Source organism: Ochotona curzoniae, unplaced genomic scaffold (assembly GCF_017591425.1).
Source record: "Ochotona curzoniae isolate NIBS_2020 unplaced genomic scaffold, NIBS_Ocur_1.0 scaffold_2476, whole genome shotgun sequence".
Lineage (NCBI taxonomy): Eukaryota > Metazoa > Chordata > Mammalia > Lagomorpha > Ochotonidae > Ochotona > Ochotona curzoniae.
In genome coordinates, this window is record NW_024467095.1 from 19332896 (window position 1) to 19348653 (window position 15758).

Genomic DNA, 15758 nt, shown 5'->3' on the forward strand with positions numbered 1-15758 from the left:
GGAAGAATGAAAGAGAGAGAGTGAGAGAGAGGAGATTGAAATCTTCCATCCTTTGATTTATTTTTTGAGTGACCACGATAGCCATGGGCTGGGCTAGGCCAAAACCAAGAACTGGGAACTTCACCTGGCTTTCCACATGGGTGACCGGAGTCCAGGTCCTTACAGCATCTTCACCCCCTTTTCAAGGTGCATTGTTAGTAGGGAGCTGTATCTGAAAGTAGAGTGGTTGGGGCTTGAACCCATGCTCATGGAGGAGGCCAGTGTTGTAGTTGTCAGCTTAGCGACTGGGTGCTGGTTACACTGACTGTAGGATTTGCTTTCTAGTTTTTCAAGTAGTTATTTGTTTTAATTTGAAGGTTATTGGGAGTTTTGTTTCTTGTACGGTTACTGATAATGTTCTGTAATATATTGTTTCAAGTGTAATTTTTTAAACTTGCATTAGTCAAGCAAACTTTGTTTGGCTTCATATTTGGTTGGTGTCTAACTTCTCGCCCATCAATATTACTTGTTCTTGTGTTATGTGTCTTGTCTTTGTTTTCAATTTTTTTTGTGTGTACCTAATTTTATTGTTGAGTTTAAATATGTGTGGTATTGCTTTTAAGATTTATTTATTGATTTGAAAGGCCGAGTTCCAGAGGGACGAAGAGAGTCAGAATCCACTGGTTTGTTTCCCAGAGGGCTCCATGTGGAGATGTGGAGATGTGGGCCACGATGGGTCTCCTGGATGAGTGAGGAGGTCCTCGTACCTGGGTCCTTAACAGGGTGTTGGGTGCTTGCTTTGGCAGTACATATACTTAATGGGGTGTTGGAAAGAAAGTAAGCAGTCAGGACCTAACCAAGAGCCTAGATAGTATACTGGCTTTGAAAGTCACAGCTTAATCAAGTATGCTATAATGCCTTTTCCTAGAAATTATTTTTTAATTTGTGAATTTTAAGTGTTTGCATTTATTATAATGGCAGTTTTACTGGTATCTAGCTTGCCATCTAAGATCATGTTTTTCACTCGATGCGTGGGTGAACACTTGGAGAAGGGCTCCTGAGTAGGGTAGCACGCTGCAGTCGCAGATGATCCGTGTTCATGTGTTAGTCACACTTCCCATTGAAAAACTTTTAACCTTTTTCATTGAATTCTTCGTATCCTCCTTTTTTGACTTATTGCCACTTTTTCTTCAGAAGATTTTGTGTTTCATTGTTTTGGAAGCATCTTTAATTGACAATTGGTTACCCTCTGATTTCTACCTTCCAGTGAATCCAGTAAAATGAAATGTGATGATTCTCTGATTTTTTTGTATTAGAGATTCATTCTTAATTTTTTCATTTGAAGGGCAGAGGGAAGATGTTGATAAATCTTTCAGGCACTGCTTTCTTCCACAAATGCCTGCAGCAGTCAGTACTGGCCAGACCAGAGCCAGGGACACGTCATGTCATCTGGGATTCTTATAAGTGATGACATTTCTGAGGGCTTGCAAATGTGAGAAAAATTTTGTTATATATTTTTTTTTAAAAAAAGATTTATTTCCTTTGATTTGGAAGGCAGATTTATGAAGAGGAGAGGCAGAGAGGGGAAGATCTTCCACTCATTGGTTCACTTCCAGATGGCTCCAGTAGCCGGATCTGAGCTGATCTGAAGCCAATTGCCAGGAATTTCCTCCAGGACTCCCACATGGGTATAGGATCCCAAGGCTTTGGGCCATTCTCCACTGCTTTTCCAGGCCACAAACAGGAGCTGTGTGGGAAGTGGAGCAGCTGGGACATAAACTGGCACCCATATGCGATCCTGGCACTTGGAGATGGAGGTTAGCCTGTTGAGCCCTCGCAGTGGCTCCTTATTACACTTTGAGTTAGAGGGATGGACATTTGTTTATTTGTTTGAAAGTGACGAGAGGGGAGAAGAGAGAAACTGAGATCTTCTGTCTGCTAGCCATTCCTCCAATTTTGCAGCTGCTGGGGCTGAGCAGCGAAAGCCATGAAGGTCGGGCGGTGCTGAACTAAATGCAGGTCTCCTTGCCCTGTGTGCCTGGCAAGAGTCGGCTACCTGCCAGGGTGCGTGTTGGCAAGAAGCTGAGGTGTAGTTGTGCATTTGATAGCAGTGTAGATATCCTAGCCTCAGCTCTTGTCCTTGAATAAAACATTAAAAAAATTAAAGTCTTTTGGATGGTGTTTCAAAATGTTCAAAATTTCAATTTATTTTATAGGCAGAGAGGCAAAGGGAGGAGACTGAGAACTCTGACTTGATTCAGTCCCCAAGTGCCTGCAGCAGTCATAATTGAGTTGAGTTCAGAAGCAGGAGCTGCGGCCACAGTTAGGGTTCCCTCCTGGCTGGCAGGAAGCGTACTGTCCCTGCCTGTCCCAGGCGGCAGTGTCACGCAGCTGGATCAAGAAGCCGGACTGGGAATCAATCCCACACACTCAAATGTGGAATGCCTAAAATGTCCATAATTCAACATATGTGTGTGATAGATACGAAGAAACATGAACAAAATTCACTGAGTATTAAAAATTAGTTTATTTTGGTGAAATCCTTATAAATCTACTCAATTATTATGGATGACATGTGTTATGGGAAAATTATGCACAGTTAGAAAATGCATAACTTTTCATTTTCTAATGTTAAAGTCCTTATCACAAAGCAGCAGGTATTTAAATACAGTTTTATGACAACATATTAATACCTTGAGTTTTTTTAGATTTTTCAGAAAACTTTCTCTTTAACACAAAAGTGTTTGTTTTGGTATATTTAGTGTTTAAAGATAATGGTGTGGAAAGGTTAAGTTGGAATTGTATCGCTGTTACTAAACACGTATAATCATTGACTAGGGAATAGAAGATACACATTAAAAACTTTGATTTTTTTGGTAGACACATAATCTTAACTTACAAGTATGCGTTGTTTTCACCTAAACAGATGGATAAAGCTACTTCTTTTTGTCTTCCCCACATTTTATTTTACTAGTGAACAGCTCTGTGCTTTTTGTTACTGTGGGGAAAAAAGTTCCTTAGGACAAGGAGATTTAAAGCAGTTTAGAGTCACACCTGGATTGCTCTTGCCATGGAAAAGCCAGCCTTCTAAGCAGAAGGACCTTGATGACAGCAGCAATGGCGCCTGCGAGAGACTGCCGCGAAAACAGAGAGGACAGCGAAAGTAAGCAAGCCTTCCGAATTTACTTTGTTGAAGTCTATATAGTTTCTTTTTATTGTGATATGTACAAGTTTGCAAGTTGGGGCTGTTAATGTAGAGCAACTGTTGGTGCTTTCCGTATTCATAGGATTAAAAAAAATGATTCACTATCAACCCAACAACCGGCCCTTTTCTCAGAAATTTGTACTTTGAAATGTTTGTAATCTTATTTTTTTGTGTGTGACCACAGAAGTAAATTTCTGGAAGTAAATATTTTATAAACTTATAAGAAGTGCAAAGAATTTGCGAAAAGAAAGAAGTTAATGGAACCCTTCTTTCCTGCCTCAGTAATTGTTTCTGTGAACGTAACACTTAGCAAACCAGTGTGTTTTGTTTTGTTTGTGCTTTATGTCATTCATATCCCAATGCATTTAATTTACTGTGTGTGTGTATATATATATATGTTTCAGAGCATGTTGAGCAATCCCTAAATGTGGCATATTCTTGTAACGTAGTGCTTGTTTCTCTCCCTCTGCCTCTCTCCCTGTCTTCCTCTTCCCCTGTCTCCTTTTGTCTCTTTCTCTCTGCCCTCAACACCCTAAGAGACTTTAATAGCTATGTATACCTGTCCATATGGTACACCCTGCCTCAATGTTTTGAAAATTGTTCAGTTGTGTTTAAAAGTCTTCTTAACATGTGAATTAGGCTTCGCTGGTTAAGGAAGTAGAAGTTTTTGCAGTTGATGAGAGAGCCTAAAGATTAATTTAGCTTGGAAAGCTAACCATTTCCGGCCCTTGGGGGTAATATCCGGGTGCTTCTCTGGCTTATGCCCAGGTCTGGGGACCAGTGCATTATTGTGTTGTGCTTTTTTGATTGGCTCCTTTTTGAAATGCTGCCAATGTCTTGATGACCTGAATAAGAAATGAAACAGCAGAATGAAAGAGAATCTTGTAAAAGAATTTAAGGTAGAATAGTTGAGAAGCTTTGATATTTTGAAGGCTGCAGCTGGATCACATGTGAGACTCTTATCTGTTGGCAGTTGAATGATCGATCACGTTGAAAAATATATTTAGAGATATGCACACTTGTAATGTCAGTTGAAAATTAGAAACTTAATAAACTGAACCAGGCTGTATGTTAAAATTTCGTTTTTGCTTTGAATATAAAATACTGCCCTGGAAAATAAAGCTGGGATTAATTTACTTATTTTATAAATGATGTTAGATGTTAGTGAAGAGCTTCATATGTTCATATTAAATACTAAAACTGTGTTGGTTTAATGAAAGTCTGTATGGGTACCTCATATTTATTTAACATGTATGTTCAGTAGTGGCAGCAAGCTCATTAATGAAGCATAGTTTTAAAATTTGCAAATCATTTAGGAGCAGATAATTTAGCTTAGTAATAATTTTTAATATCTATAAAATGTTAATAGTGAAGTGCAAGCTGTTAAATCCTTTTAATTTGACAAAAAAGTTTTAAAAATGATTTTCCCCTCTTTTTTTATAGCAAATATAATAGGATGTGATTTGGAATTCTTGTCCTGTGTCTTTTTTTTTTAATGGCTTAACATTTTGTAGGTACATATTTTGGTTGATTTCTTCATTCCCTTTGTAACACTGAGCTGCTGTCATCTTAGCAATGACATTGGTGATATATGATGTATTCACACAAATTCATCTTCAGACTTGAAGTTTGGATCTGGTGACGGTGTTCACTAGAAGCTGATTAGTAATACACTGGATAGTTGTTCCTTTGGTTTATATTCTTCTTCCCTGTCAAGTCCTAGTGTCCCCCAAATGCTATAGACTGTTAGCTGTTTTTTCATGGTAAAATAATGATGACTAGTAATAGATAAAATAATTAAGGAATGGAGATTGAATTTCTAGAAAATAATTTGTTCTCATTTTACTGTGGGTATTTGTAAAAGTGAGAATTTAAAGTTAGCATAGCATGTTGAATGTTTGAAAAAGCGCATTTCTAATGCTGAACATAAACAAATTGCTGGTTGTATTTGTATAGTTTGATATTTAGTTGTACTTACTGAAATATGTTAATACTTGTTTTCTTTCAATGATTCCAGGTATAAAAATGTTTAGTCCCCTGGTCATTGTGCTGATTTTCTCTTAATAAGAATCTTGCTAAATATCCAGCTTACAGAAGTGCAGTGAGTTGTGATCTATATTCAATAGTGATTATTGCAGAATTATCAGGTTAAATACTACGATATTAGGAGGAGATTTAAGCTTTAGTGATAGTTATCTGATTTCCCATTTTAATGTTAAACACATGATTGCTTTTGTTTATAGGTTATATACCTGACTTAATTTTCAAAAAAACATGTAATACAGCTTTTTGTATCCTTCCTTCCTTAGTCTCCCAGATTCAGTGCTGTTTTGTTTTTGTCTGTGCCTCTTATATCCGAGGTACTTCATTGCGAGTACGTGCAACAACATGCCACAGATCAACTTTTCGGATTTGAAACTTACAGTTACCGTGCTCTACCAACTTCCTTAAAAAAAAAAAAAGATTTATTTACTTATTTATTCGTTTATTTTTTATAAAAATTAGAAACAGGCAGATCTTCCATCCGCTGGTTCACTCCCCAAGTGGCCGCAATGGGCTGGAGAGGAGCCATGAGCTTTTTCCAGGTCTCCCACACAGGTGCAGGGTACCATGCTTTGGGCCGTCCTCTGCTGCTTCCCAGGCCACAAGCAGGGAGCTGGATAGGAAGTGGAGCAGCTGGAACATAAACTGGTGCCCATATAGGACCCTAGTGTGTTCAGGGCAAGGATTTAACTACTAGGCTATTGTGCCGGGCCCCCAACTTTCTCCTTTGCTACATTTTTAAGTTGGTTTTTATTTTCACAGGGAAGTAATCTTTTTTTCTGCCACATAAAATTGCTCCTTGTGGTGTGGCAGTGCTCAATTTAGTTAAAGCAAATGTTAATGTCATAATATGATTTAGTTACATTTTATAAAGGTTTAAAGGGAGGCAATAGGGAATATTCACTTATTTGTTAAATTGTGATTTTTGACATAGAATACAAAGAGAGTGAATTCTTTAAAAATCTTATTTAGAGAGTGGAAAAATACATTTATAAATTAATTTAATGCTTGTGGATTTTTTTAGTTGCTTACATGATGTAGGGTTGAAGTTTAGATTTCTGACTATGAATAATAATGTTGATTTGGCATTGCACTGTGCTTAAATATTTATGATGCAATTTCCTGCTTGTTATCACTTTCACAGATTTTAATTTTTATTTTCAGAGAAAGATCTCCTCTGCCGAATATAGTGTCTTGTGTAAGTGTAAGCACCCAGACATCTTCAGATGACCAGGCTGGTAAATTGTGGGATGAACTCAGTCTGGTTGGCCTTCCAGATGCCATTGATATACAAGCCTTATTTGACCCTACAGGTATGATTTCTCATGTATAACAATTTATTCTTGATTGTGTAAGCTTATACATCTCAGCTCTTCATCAAATTTTTCAATAGGAAGTACATTTTCTAGAATCGATTAGGATATGTTCTTGAAAATTTCATTAAGTATGCCCGATTAGAGAAAGGAAATTATCTAAATTAGAAGTTTCCTAATTTATTCAAGGTCCGCATGGTGCCAGCACTTAACAGGTTAATTTTATAAATATTTGCATTTACTCTTGTGTAGATATTAATGCCAGGGAAATCTAACAGTTGTGGAAAGAAAAGGAAAAAAATTATTTTTTTTTTTTAATTTGAAAAGCAGTGACAGAAGGAGAGACAGAGAGATCTCCATCTACTGGTTCACTCCCCAAAAAACTGCAGTGGTCAGAGATGGCTGGAGAGGGGCTGGGACCTAGGAGCTTCTCTGGGTCTCCTAAATTTGTGTAGGAGCTCAAGGCCTTGGACCATCCTCTGCTGCCTTCCCAAGCAGGGGGCTGGATTGGAAGTGGATCAGTTAGGACAGGAACTAGTGCCCATATGTGAAGCTGGCTCTGCAGGCAGGGAATTAGTGTGCTCTTTCACTGGTCTGGGCCAAGAATTGTAGGTTCTCTAGTTCTCTCTTTTGTAACATTTATTTTAATTTAATTTGAAAGGCAGTTATAGAGAGGAGAGACAGGTACCTTGTATTGATTCATTCCCCTAATCTCAGTGGCCAGAGCTGTGCTGGTCTGAAGCTGGGAACCAGAAGCTTTTTCAGGTCTGCCATGTGGGTACAGGGACCCAGTGCTTTGGGCAATCTTCCATTGCTTTCCTGGGCCATTGACAGAGTGCTGAATTAGGAAATAGAGAAGCCAGGAATAGGACCAGTGCCTGTATCAGATGCCATCATCACTGCAGGTGAAGGATTGCCCTTCCTATAGAAGGTCCTCCATGTAACTCTCATTGTAAATCTCACTCTACAGTTGAGCTACACACTGATAACGGTTCAGTTGTTGTGTGATGGCAAACTTGTTTAAGGCCTGGGCTGATACTGATGAGTGATGTACGCTACTGTCAAATGGCTTAGCAAGAGCAGTAAGTTTTTTCCACACTGTTTAATGAAAAGACTAAATATTATATAAACAAAACAGTAAAATAGAAAAAGGTCTTTTAAAAAAAGATTTATGTATTTGAAATGCAGAACTAGAGATAGTGAGAGAGAGAAAGAAAGAATCAATCTTCTGTCTGCTGGTTCCTCCCCAAATAGATTTAAGCGCTGGAGCTGGGCTGGGTCAGTGTCCTGTGCCAGGAGCTCTTTGGGATCTCCTTCCTGAGTGTTGTAGTGGCCCAAGCACTTGGGTCATCTACCGTAGCTTTTCCAGGCACATTCTCAGGGAGCTGACTCTGAAGTGGAGCAGCCACACCACAGCTTTACCCTGTTGCACCACCATGCTCGCCCGGGTAACAGCAAATTTCTAGGGATGACATAATTACTAATTCAATGATGTATGAAATTTCTTGCACATCTGCATAGTCTGGAAGGCTTGTTCAAATGGATTTCTTGTTCCACTTGTAGTTCTTGCAGGAGGTTTGTTTTAATAATCTGAGCTGCGATCTGAGTTTTGGTATCTTTAATGCCAGATTGACAGTGATACCAGGACTGGACTATAATTTGAGAAGAGTTGCTTTAATGGTGTTTGAAATACAGAATTTCATTGTATATTTTTCAAGTATGAATTGAGATAGAAGTTTTCTGTCTGTTTGGTTAGTATATTTAGAAAGATTTTTTTTTTTTAATTTGAAAGGCAGATTGATTGAGAAAAACACACGGAGAAATTGTCTACATGCTGGTTCACTCCGTGAATATCCAAAACAGCCTTGACTGGGTCAGACAGAAGCTAAGCGCTAGAAAGTCATCCTGCTTCCCACATCCATTGCAAGAAAAACAAGCCTTTTGCCCATCATCAGCTGCCTGCCAGGCACATTAGCTGGAAACTGGACTGAATGTACTTGGAGGCCTAGACTTGAGCTGGTGCTGTAATATGGGATACAGGTGTCTCAAGTGTTGGCTTAAGCTGCTGTACCAAAAAATCTGCTCAGATTGGGTCATTTTAAAAATGTGTATTTGTGTATTTGAAAGACATAGGAATGAATAGGTTGAGGGAAATCTTCCATTATTTGTTCCCTCTCCAACTGCCTCTATCAGCCAGGGCTATGCCAAGCTAAAGCCAAGAACCTGGAATTCAGTTTGGGTCTACCATTTGACTGACAGGGACCCAAGTACTTGAGATATTACCTGCTATCTCCCAGAGTACACACGACCAGGAAATTGGAATCGAAAATGGTGCCAGGTATTGAACCCAGTTACCCTGATATGGAATGCAGGTGCCTCAAGCAGTGTTTTAGTAGCTATACCAAGTTTCTACCTCATGGTTAATGTTTTTAATACTTTTTCCATTTTAGGCACCTGTTGGGCTCATCACCGTTGTGTGGAGTGGTCACTGGGTGTGTGCCAGGTGGAGGAAGCATTGTTAGTGAACGTGGACAAAGCTGTTGTCTCAGGGAGCACAGAAGTAAGTAGTATAAACATATTTAAACAATAGTTTTATAGCTATCAAAGATTTACTTGCAGGAAATTAAGTAAGTAGTAAAAAATCCTCAAAATAGGAGATTATTATTTTATATCGAGTAGTATAAACCAGAAATATATAAATATGTTGCTACTTAATAAACTTTTAATTTTTCATTAAAGATTTGTTATTTTTTAAGATTTTACTTATTTTTATTGGAATGTAAAATTTACAAAGAGAAGGACAGAAAGATCTCTGTCCACTAATTCACTCACCAAATGGCTGCACTGGCTGGAGCTGAGCTGATAGGAAGCCAGGAGCCCAAAGCCTCTTCCAGGTCTCCCACATGGGTAGAGTGTCCCAAGGCTTTGGGCTGTCCTTTGCTGCTTGATGGGAAATTCCTGTAAGAAACGTTGCCCCCAGATGCAGTTCTTTCACTTTCTGGTGGGTGCTTTATCATTCACTAACTCCAGTTGGTACTGGAGTTAGCCTATGCTGGAGAAGGGTGCATGGATGAAGCATAAAGAGGAAAGAAATGGATAATGCAGGAAAGCTGTCCGCGTTATTTATACAGAAACAGTCAAACTGGTCAAGTGGGTGTTTCTAAGGATAACCCTGCCATTTGTTTCACCTAAAAACAGTAGAAGTTCCTACTACAATTCTTATTCTACAAATTAATCTTATATCACAAAGAAAAGGAGAACTTAAAGATCAAGGAAAGAATGAAAGCCTAAATATAGGTCCCTTGATTAGCTTAAGGTCAATGGGAACAGCCAAGACAGTAGAAACAATAGAAGGCCCTTTTGCAAGACATTATTGACATTAACCTCCAAGCTCACATTGAGTAAAAAAGCCAACTCCACAGTAGCAAACAATGCCTGAATGGATTAGAGTTCTTCTGCAGGGTGGTCCAGTGTCCATGCAAAGGAAGGTGGAGCTGCATTCAGGTGGTTGTAGAGACATCTGCTGGACCCTGCCGTGCAGCGGGAAATTCCTTGCAGCCTTGCCTGCAATGGAACAATGCTCTTCGTGACCTTCTCTTTCCCCCACATCCACTGCACGGACCGCAACAAGCCCATCCATGCATGTTCCATCACCCTCCTCATCTCTAGCTTTTGTGTAGGTGGCGCGTGTGATGCTAGTTATCCTAGCCCAGGCCTCCCATGTGGGCCGGTGCCTTGGCCTGACCCAGGTATGCCCTCCCAGTTTTCCCCTAAACCACTCAGTCTCAGCTGCCTCGTCTACCCGTGAGTATAGTGCCCAGTCTGTTGAAGATCCCAGAAGTCATTCCTCTGTTGACACACATTCCTTCAGTTGCTGCCAGACCTTCTTCCCCGGCCATTCTGCAGCCTCGGCCAGCCCTTCCTAGGTTCCAGGGTGGTGTGTCCTGGCCCATCGTTCCTCAGGTTCCCCACTTAGCTTTATAACAACACAGTTTTTTTTTTTTTTTTTTTAAACTGGTATAGTTAACACAGATTTGGCATTAAATAGGCCCAGAATGCCTGCCAGCTATTGGCTCTTTTTCTTTCAACAGTGTAACACTTGCCTAGGTGCACAGCATCCTACATGATTGCCTACAACTGGGGTAAATGTTGATTTAAATACTGCTTCTAAATCCTGTTTGCAGTTGAATTCCTCTTTTGGCATCAGGTAATATTCATACAGCTTGCCATTTTTCAGGATTTTCACTTAATTCTGAAGCAGTTACAAAAAGGCAAGGAAGAAAACTGATGAATTTATGTTTGTTTTTTATAATTTTTTTTTAAAGATTTATTTTTATTATTTTTTCATTGGAAAGGCGGATATACAGAGAGGAGAGACAGAGAGGAAGATCTTCCGTCCGATGATTCACTCCCCAAGTGAGCGCAACGGGCCGATACTATGCCAATCCGAAGCCAGGAGCCTCTTCTGGGTCTCCCACGTGGGTGCAGGTTCCCAAAGCTTTGGGCTGTCCTCGACTGCTTTCCCAGGCCACAGGCAGGGAGCTGGAAGGGAAGTGGGGCTGCCGGGATTAGAACCGGCGCCCATATGGGATCCCGGGCGTGCAAGGCGAGGACCTTTAACCACTTGCGCCACCGCGCCGGGCCCTATAATTTTTTTAAAAAGGATTTATTTATATTGGAAAGTCAGATGTGCAGAGAGGAGGAAGATCTCCTGTCCGTTGGTTCACTTCCCAAGTGGCTGCAATGGCTAGAGCTGCGCTGATCCAAGCTGGGAGCCTGGAGCATCCTCTACTGCTTTCCCAGGCCCCAAGCAGGGAGCTGGATGGGAAGTGGAGCTGCAGGAATTAGAACTGACGCTCATATGGGATCTCAGAGTGTTGAAGGCGAGGGTCTAGCGTTAGGCTACCGCGTCAGGCTCTAATTTTCTTTGTTTTTGACAAGCAATTTGGGAAAAGTGAGACAGCATATTCTTTCAACATATTCTTTGAATATAGGAACTAAATGGCTTTTTTGTAAGATAATGTCTTCAAAAATATATTTAAGAATTTAGAGCCCAGTGATTATTCAATTATTAAAATATTTTTATCTTAGATTATTTAAAATCATAATACTTTGTAAGAATAATCAAGTCACAGCGCTTGCATGTTGTCAAAGTTTGAGTGATCTAGCACATCATAATTTGCCTGTGCTTCTTTGGCCAGACTAAGGCTGTGGTATGTATCCGAGAGCACCAGCTCGTCCATGGAGTACTCCATATGGCTTACTCTGCTAGAATGGACAGTAGCTGAGGGAAGACAGTGATCTGTGGCTTAGGACTCTGTTATGTGGGATTCCTCTGTTACAGAGGAATCTGTGTGAATGCATGATAATTTCATTTATAAAGACAAATGCAGGAATATAGATAGATGATTTGTACAAGTTTTAAAAATTACAGATATTTTCTATTGGCAACAAACAAACAAACAAACAAACAAACAAAAAACAAACAGACTTGAGTGACCTTCATTTCTTCTGGCTTTGTCCAGACATCAGTATTGAGTGACCTGAAGCATGCTGGATGCGCTAGGATATTTGCTTATAGGTACATGGAGAGGAGTTTAGAGCCAGTGGCAGTTTTGTCATGCGTTTATCTCTCTTGAGTAGCTTTAGTCACTCAAAATTTATATTGATGCAAATATTTTCTTATATTTTTTGGGGTTGTTGTTTTCTTCTGTCATTAGATAGGCATAGCTAGTTACAACTTTTACCCCTAAGAATTGAAGACTTGTCTCAATGCTTGAAATTTTACACATGTAACAGCACAATGTTGACAAGACCAGAGAGAAACCTCTGTTCTCTTATTTTGGTGCTGGGGGTGCAGATTGTCCAAATATTGGGAGCATATTTAGTGATATGTAATAAATTGTATTTCCATTATGGTTTTTCTAGGATATCTGTTCTGAATATGTCTCCAGCTATTCATACAAATATTAATTGTTATTGTTTTTTTTTCCTGCAAAACATTGAAAGCAATCTAACTGCCCACATATTTAGATTATTTAAACAATTGAATAAACTATGCTACAGCACCTGAAGGAGTACTGTGCAGTTGCAGACAACCAGTGAGGTAGTGTTGGTTTGGGGATTTAGGGAATTAGTTAGGGTGCTTACTGCCCATGTCAGAGTGCATGACTCCAGTTTTCTGCCCATGTGGACCCTAGGAGACTGGCAGCATTATGGATTGACACAGAGAGAAGGGACTTGCATCCCCAAAGGGCTACATGAGTGGGGCTTGGCCAGACTGTATTCTGGAGATTTTTTTTCAGGTTTTCCATGTTGTTGGAGGTGCCATAACCTTTGGATCATTCTCCTGTCTTCCACCTAGGCGCATTAACAGGCAGTTGGATTATAAGTAGAGCATCTGGGACTCGAACTGGCACCCATAAGCCACAAAGCCAGTCCCTGATGCTATTTTTTGCAGTGAGCATACAATTAAATAAATATTTTGTAGGTACTGACTGTTCAATTGCTCAGTGTTGGAGAATAAAAAGGTTTGTATTAATGGAATGGAATCAGAAATACAAATATAAAACCAATACAAAACTACTTCAAACGTTTGTGGAGATTGGAATGAAAAAATATTTTGGAGAGCAACTCTGTTGATGTAAATAAATATAAGCAATGTGTTGTATCACTCATCTGCTTTGTACTGATAAGTGACCTCCATATTTTATTCAGAAGAAAAGGCCATAGCTCTTAGTGTCCTTCTATGCTGTGTTTTTTTTTGTTTGTCTGTTTTGTTTAAAAATTTATTTATTTATTGAAAAGTCAGATATACAGAGAGGACGAGAGACAGAGAGGAAGATCTTCCGTCCGATGATTCACTCCCCAAGTGAGTGCAATGGCCGATGCTATGCCGATCTGAAGCCAGGATCCAGGAACTTCTTCCGGGTCTCCCGCATGGGTGTGTGATCCCAAGGCTTTGGGCCGTCCTCGACTGCTTTCCCAGGCCACAGGCAGGGAGCTGAATGGGAAGTGGAGCTGCCGGGATTAGAACCGGTGCCCATATGGGATCCTGGTGCTTCCAGGGTGAGGACTTCAGCCGCTAGGCCACGCCGCCAGGCCCGAAGCTATGTTTTATGAATCCCTCCCTGAATGCCCTCAGCAACGAGAACTGTCCCCGGAGAAAGCAGGTCAATGATGCAGTAAATGAGTCCTAGGAACTTTTGCTCTTGCCATTCGTCATGGAGAACTGCATGAAGTTCCTGGCTTCTGGCTCAGGCCTGACATTTGTGACTGTTTAAGGAATGAATTAGCAGATGGAAGATGTATTTCTTTGTGAAATCTCTGTCCCTCCACCCTTCCTGTGTAGGTCATTCCTTTTTTCAGATAAATACTAGATAAAATAAAAGTTTTAAGATTTATTTATTTACGGGAAAGGCAGAGAACAGAGGAAACCAGGTCAAATCCAGGGGCCAGGTAATCCTTTTAGGTCTCCCATGTGCTCTCCCAAGCACATCAGCAGGGAGCTGGATCAGATGTATATCAGTACGAACTGGCTTCCATCCGGATGCCAGCCTTACGGACTTCAGCTTAAGCAGCTGCTCCACAATGTCAGCCCAATAAATAATTCTAACAGACAGCACACTGTAAAAGTCTTCATATTCCCTCACTAGCCAACTATGAGTAGCTTTATGTGAAATCATTTAGCACAGTAGTTTGGTCTTTATGTCTGCTGTTTACATGTGCTTTTATGAGTAGCGTTAAATAATCCTGTTAAAAAAACATTCCTTGTGGGGCTGGTGTGGTGACTCGATCAGCAAATCCTCCAACGTGTAGCAATGCAGACCCTTATGGCTGTAATTCCTTCTGCCCTGCATCTAATCCCGTTGACTTGTTATGGGCCGGGAGGGCAGCAGAGGATGGATTACATCCTTGGGTTCCTGCACCCTCGTGGGACACCTGGAGAAGGCTCTTTGCTCCTGGCTTCAGATAGGCTCAGCTCTGGCTTATATGGCCAATTGGGGAATGAACCAGTGGTTGGAAGATTCTGTTTCTGTTTTCAAATAAATAAATAAATTCAAATAAATTTTCTAAAATATGCATATGTATATTCCTAATGTTTAATAGTAAAAACTAAAATATTATTAAAATATGCCTTCCTCATTGTGGATCTTTTTAAGAGGATAGGTAGGTAAATCTCAATATGGCTGTATTTGTGTCAGGTGTACACAAGGCTCTTTCCAATTGGGGATTTGTTAGAAGGGCTTATGGTACTCAGCTTTGGATCTCTGATGTTGTAGTTCTTTTTTACGGTTAGGAAAATTATGGGGCTGGTGCTGTGGTGTAGCATGTGAGACCACTGCCTGCAGCACTGGCATACCATAAGGATTTGTGTTCTGGCTGCTCTACTTCTGATCCATCTTCTTGCTAATGCCCTGGGAAAGCAATGGAAGATGACTCAAGTGATGGGGCTCCTATGCTCACCCAGGAAACCTGGAGCTAACTCCTCCCTCCTGGCTCCAGACTGGGCCAGCTCCAGCCATTGTGGCTGTTGCAGAGCGAGCCAGCAGGTGGAAGTTCTGCCTCTGTGTTTGTGTGGTTCTACCTTTCAAATGAGTAAGTAAATCTTTTAGAATGCCTAATTTTAATATTTCTTACAAAGGTGATTGGATTACAGACCCATATGGACCTCTGATCAGGACAGAGAAGGTCAGGGAGGTGTGAAGGGAAGAGGGTGAGATAAAAATTTTAGTTTTCTCTCCTGTGTCTTTGTGGGGAGGTGGTGCCGAGAGGAAGGGAAGAAAATGTGCATCCGTCCTTGGTGTCACATTCTGCGAGTGGAGACGGCCCTTTGATGTCAGTTTTGAAATCATAATAGGGGGAACAATGCTCCAAATGTTTTACTTTCTGGGGAAGAATGTTCTGAATGTTTTCCTTGAGTGTCTTGACTGTTTTGAGATCTTGTCTGCTTCATTACACCAGAGGTGAGCAATTCTTTCTAAGCCTGTTGGTTATCCGTGTCTGCCTCAGTGTGCCCGCAGACCTAGTTGCTTGTTGTGGAGCCTGGCATGGAGTGTTGTTCAGCTTGTCCTTCTTTCCATCTTTTGATGAGGTATTCAAAGCCTTGTGTTGGCTGTGTTGTTTCTCTTGTTCATCTGGGTATGCTCTCCATTTTGGCATGAGGATCATCTGCTGAGCTAGCCCAAACCTGTGCCATGTGCTCCAGGGTGCAGCAG

General features: G+C 40.5%; 1 protein-coding gene across 15 annotated transcripts in view; it reads left to right on the forward strand.

Moving 5' to 3' along the window:
• Nucleotides 1–15758, forward strand: part of KMT2C (lysine methyltransferase 2C) — a 203594-nt gene that overhangs the window by 58694 nt on the left and 129142 nt on the right. For 14 of the 15 annotated variants that reach the window (XM_041002313.1, XM_041002321.1, XM_041002328.1 and 11 more), the window contains 3 exons: nucleotides 2954–3142; nucleotides 6392–6540; nucleotides 8991–9100. In XM_041002313.1, coding sequence (XP_040858247.1) covers nucleotides 2954–3142; nucleotides 6392–6540; nucleotides 8991–9100 — 448 coding nt within the window. The remainder of the gene's footprint in view (nucleotides 1–2953; nucleotides 3143–6391; nucleotides 6541–8990; nucleotides 9101–15758) is intronic. The other variant, XM_041002327.1, reaches the window with a different exon arrangement.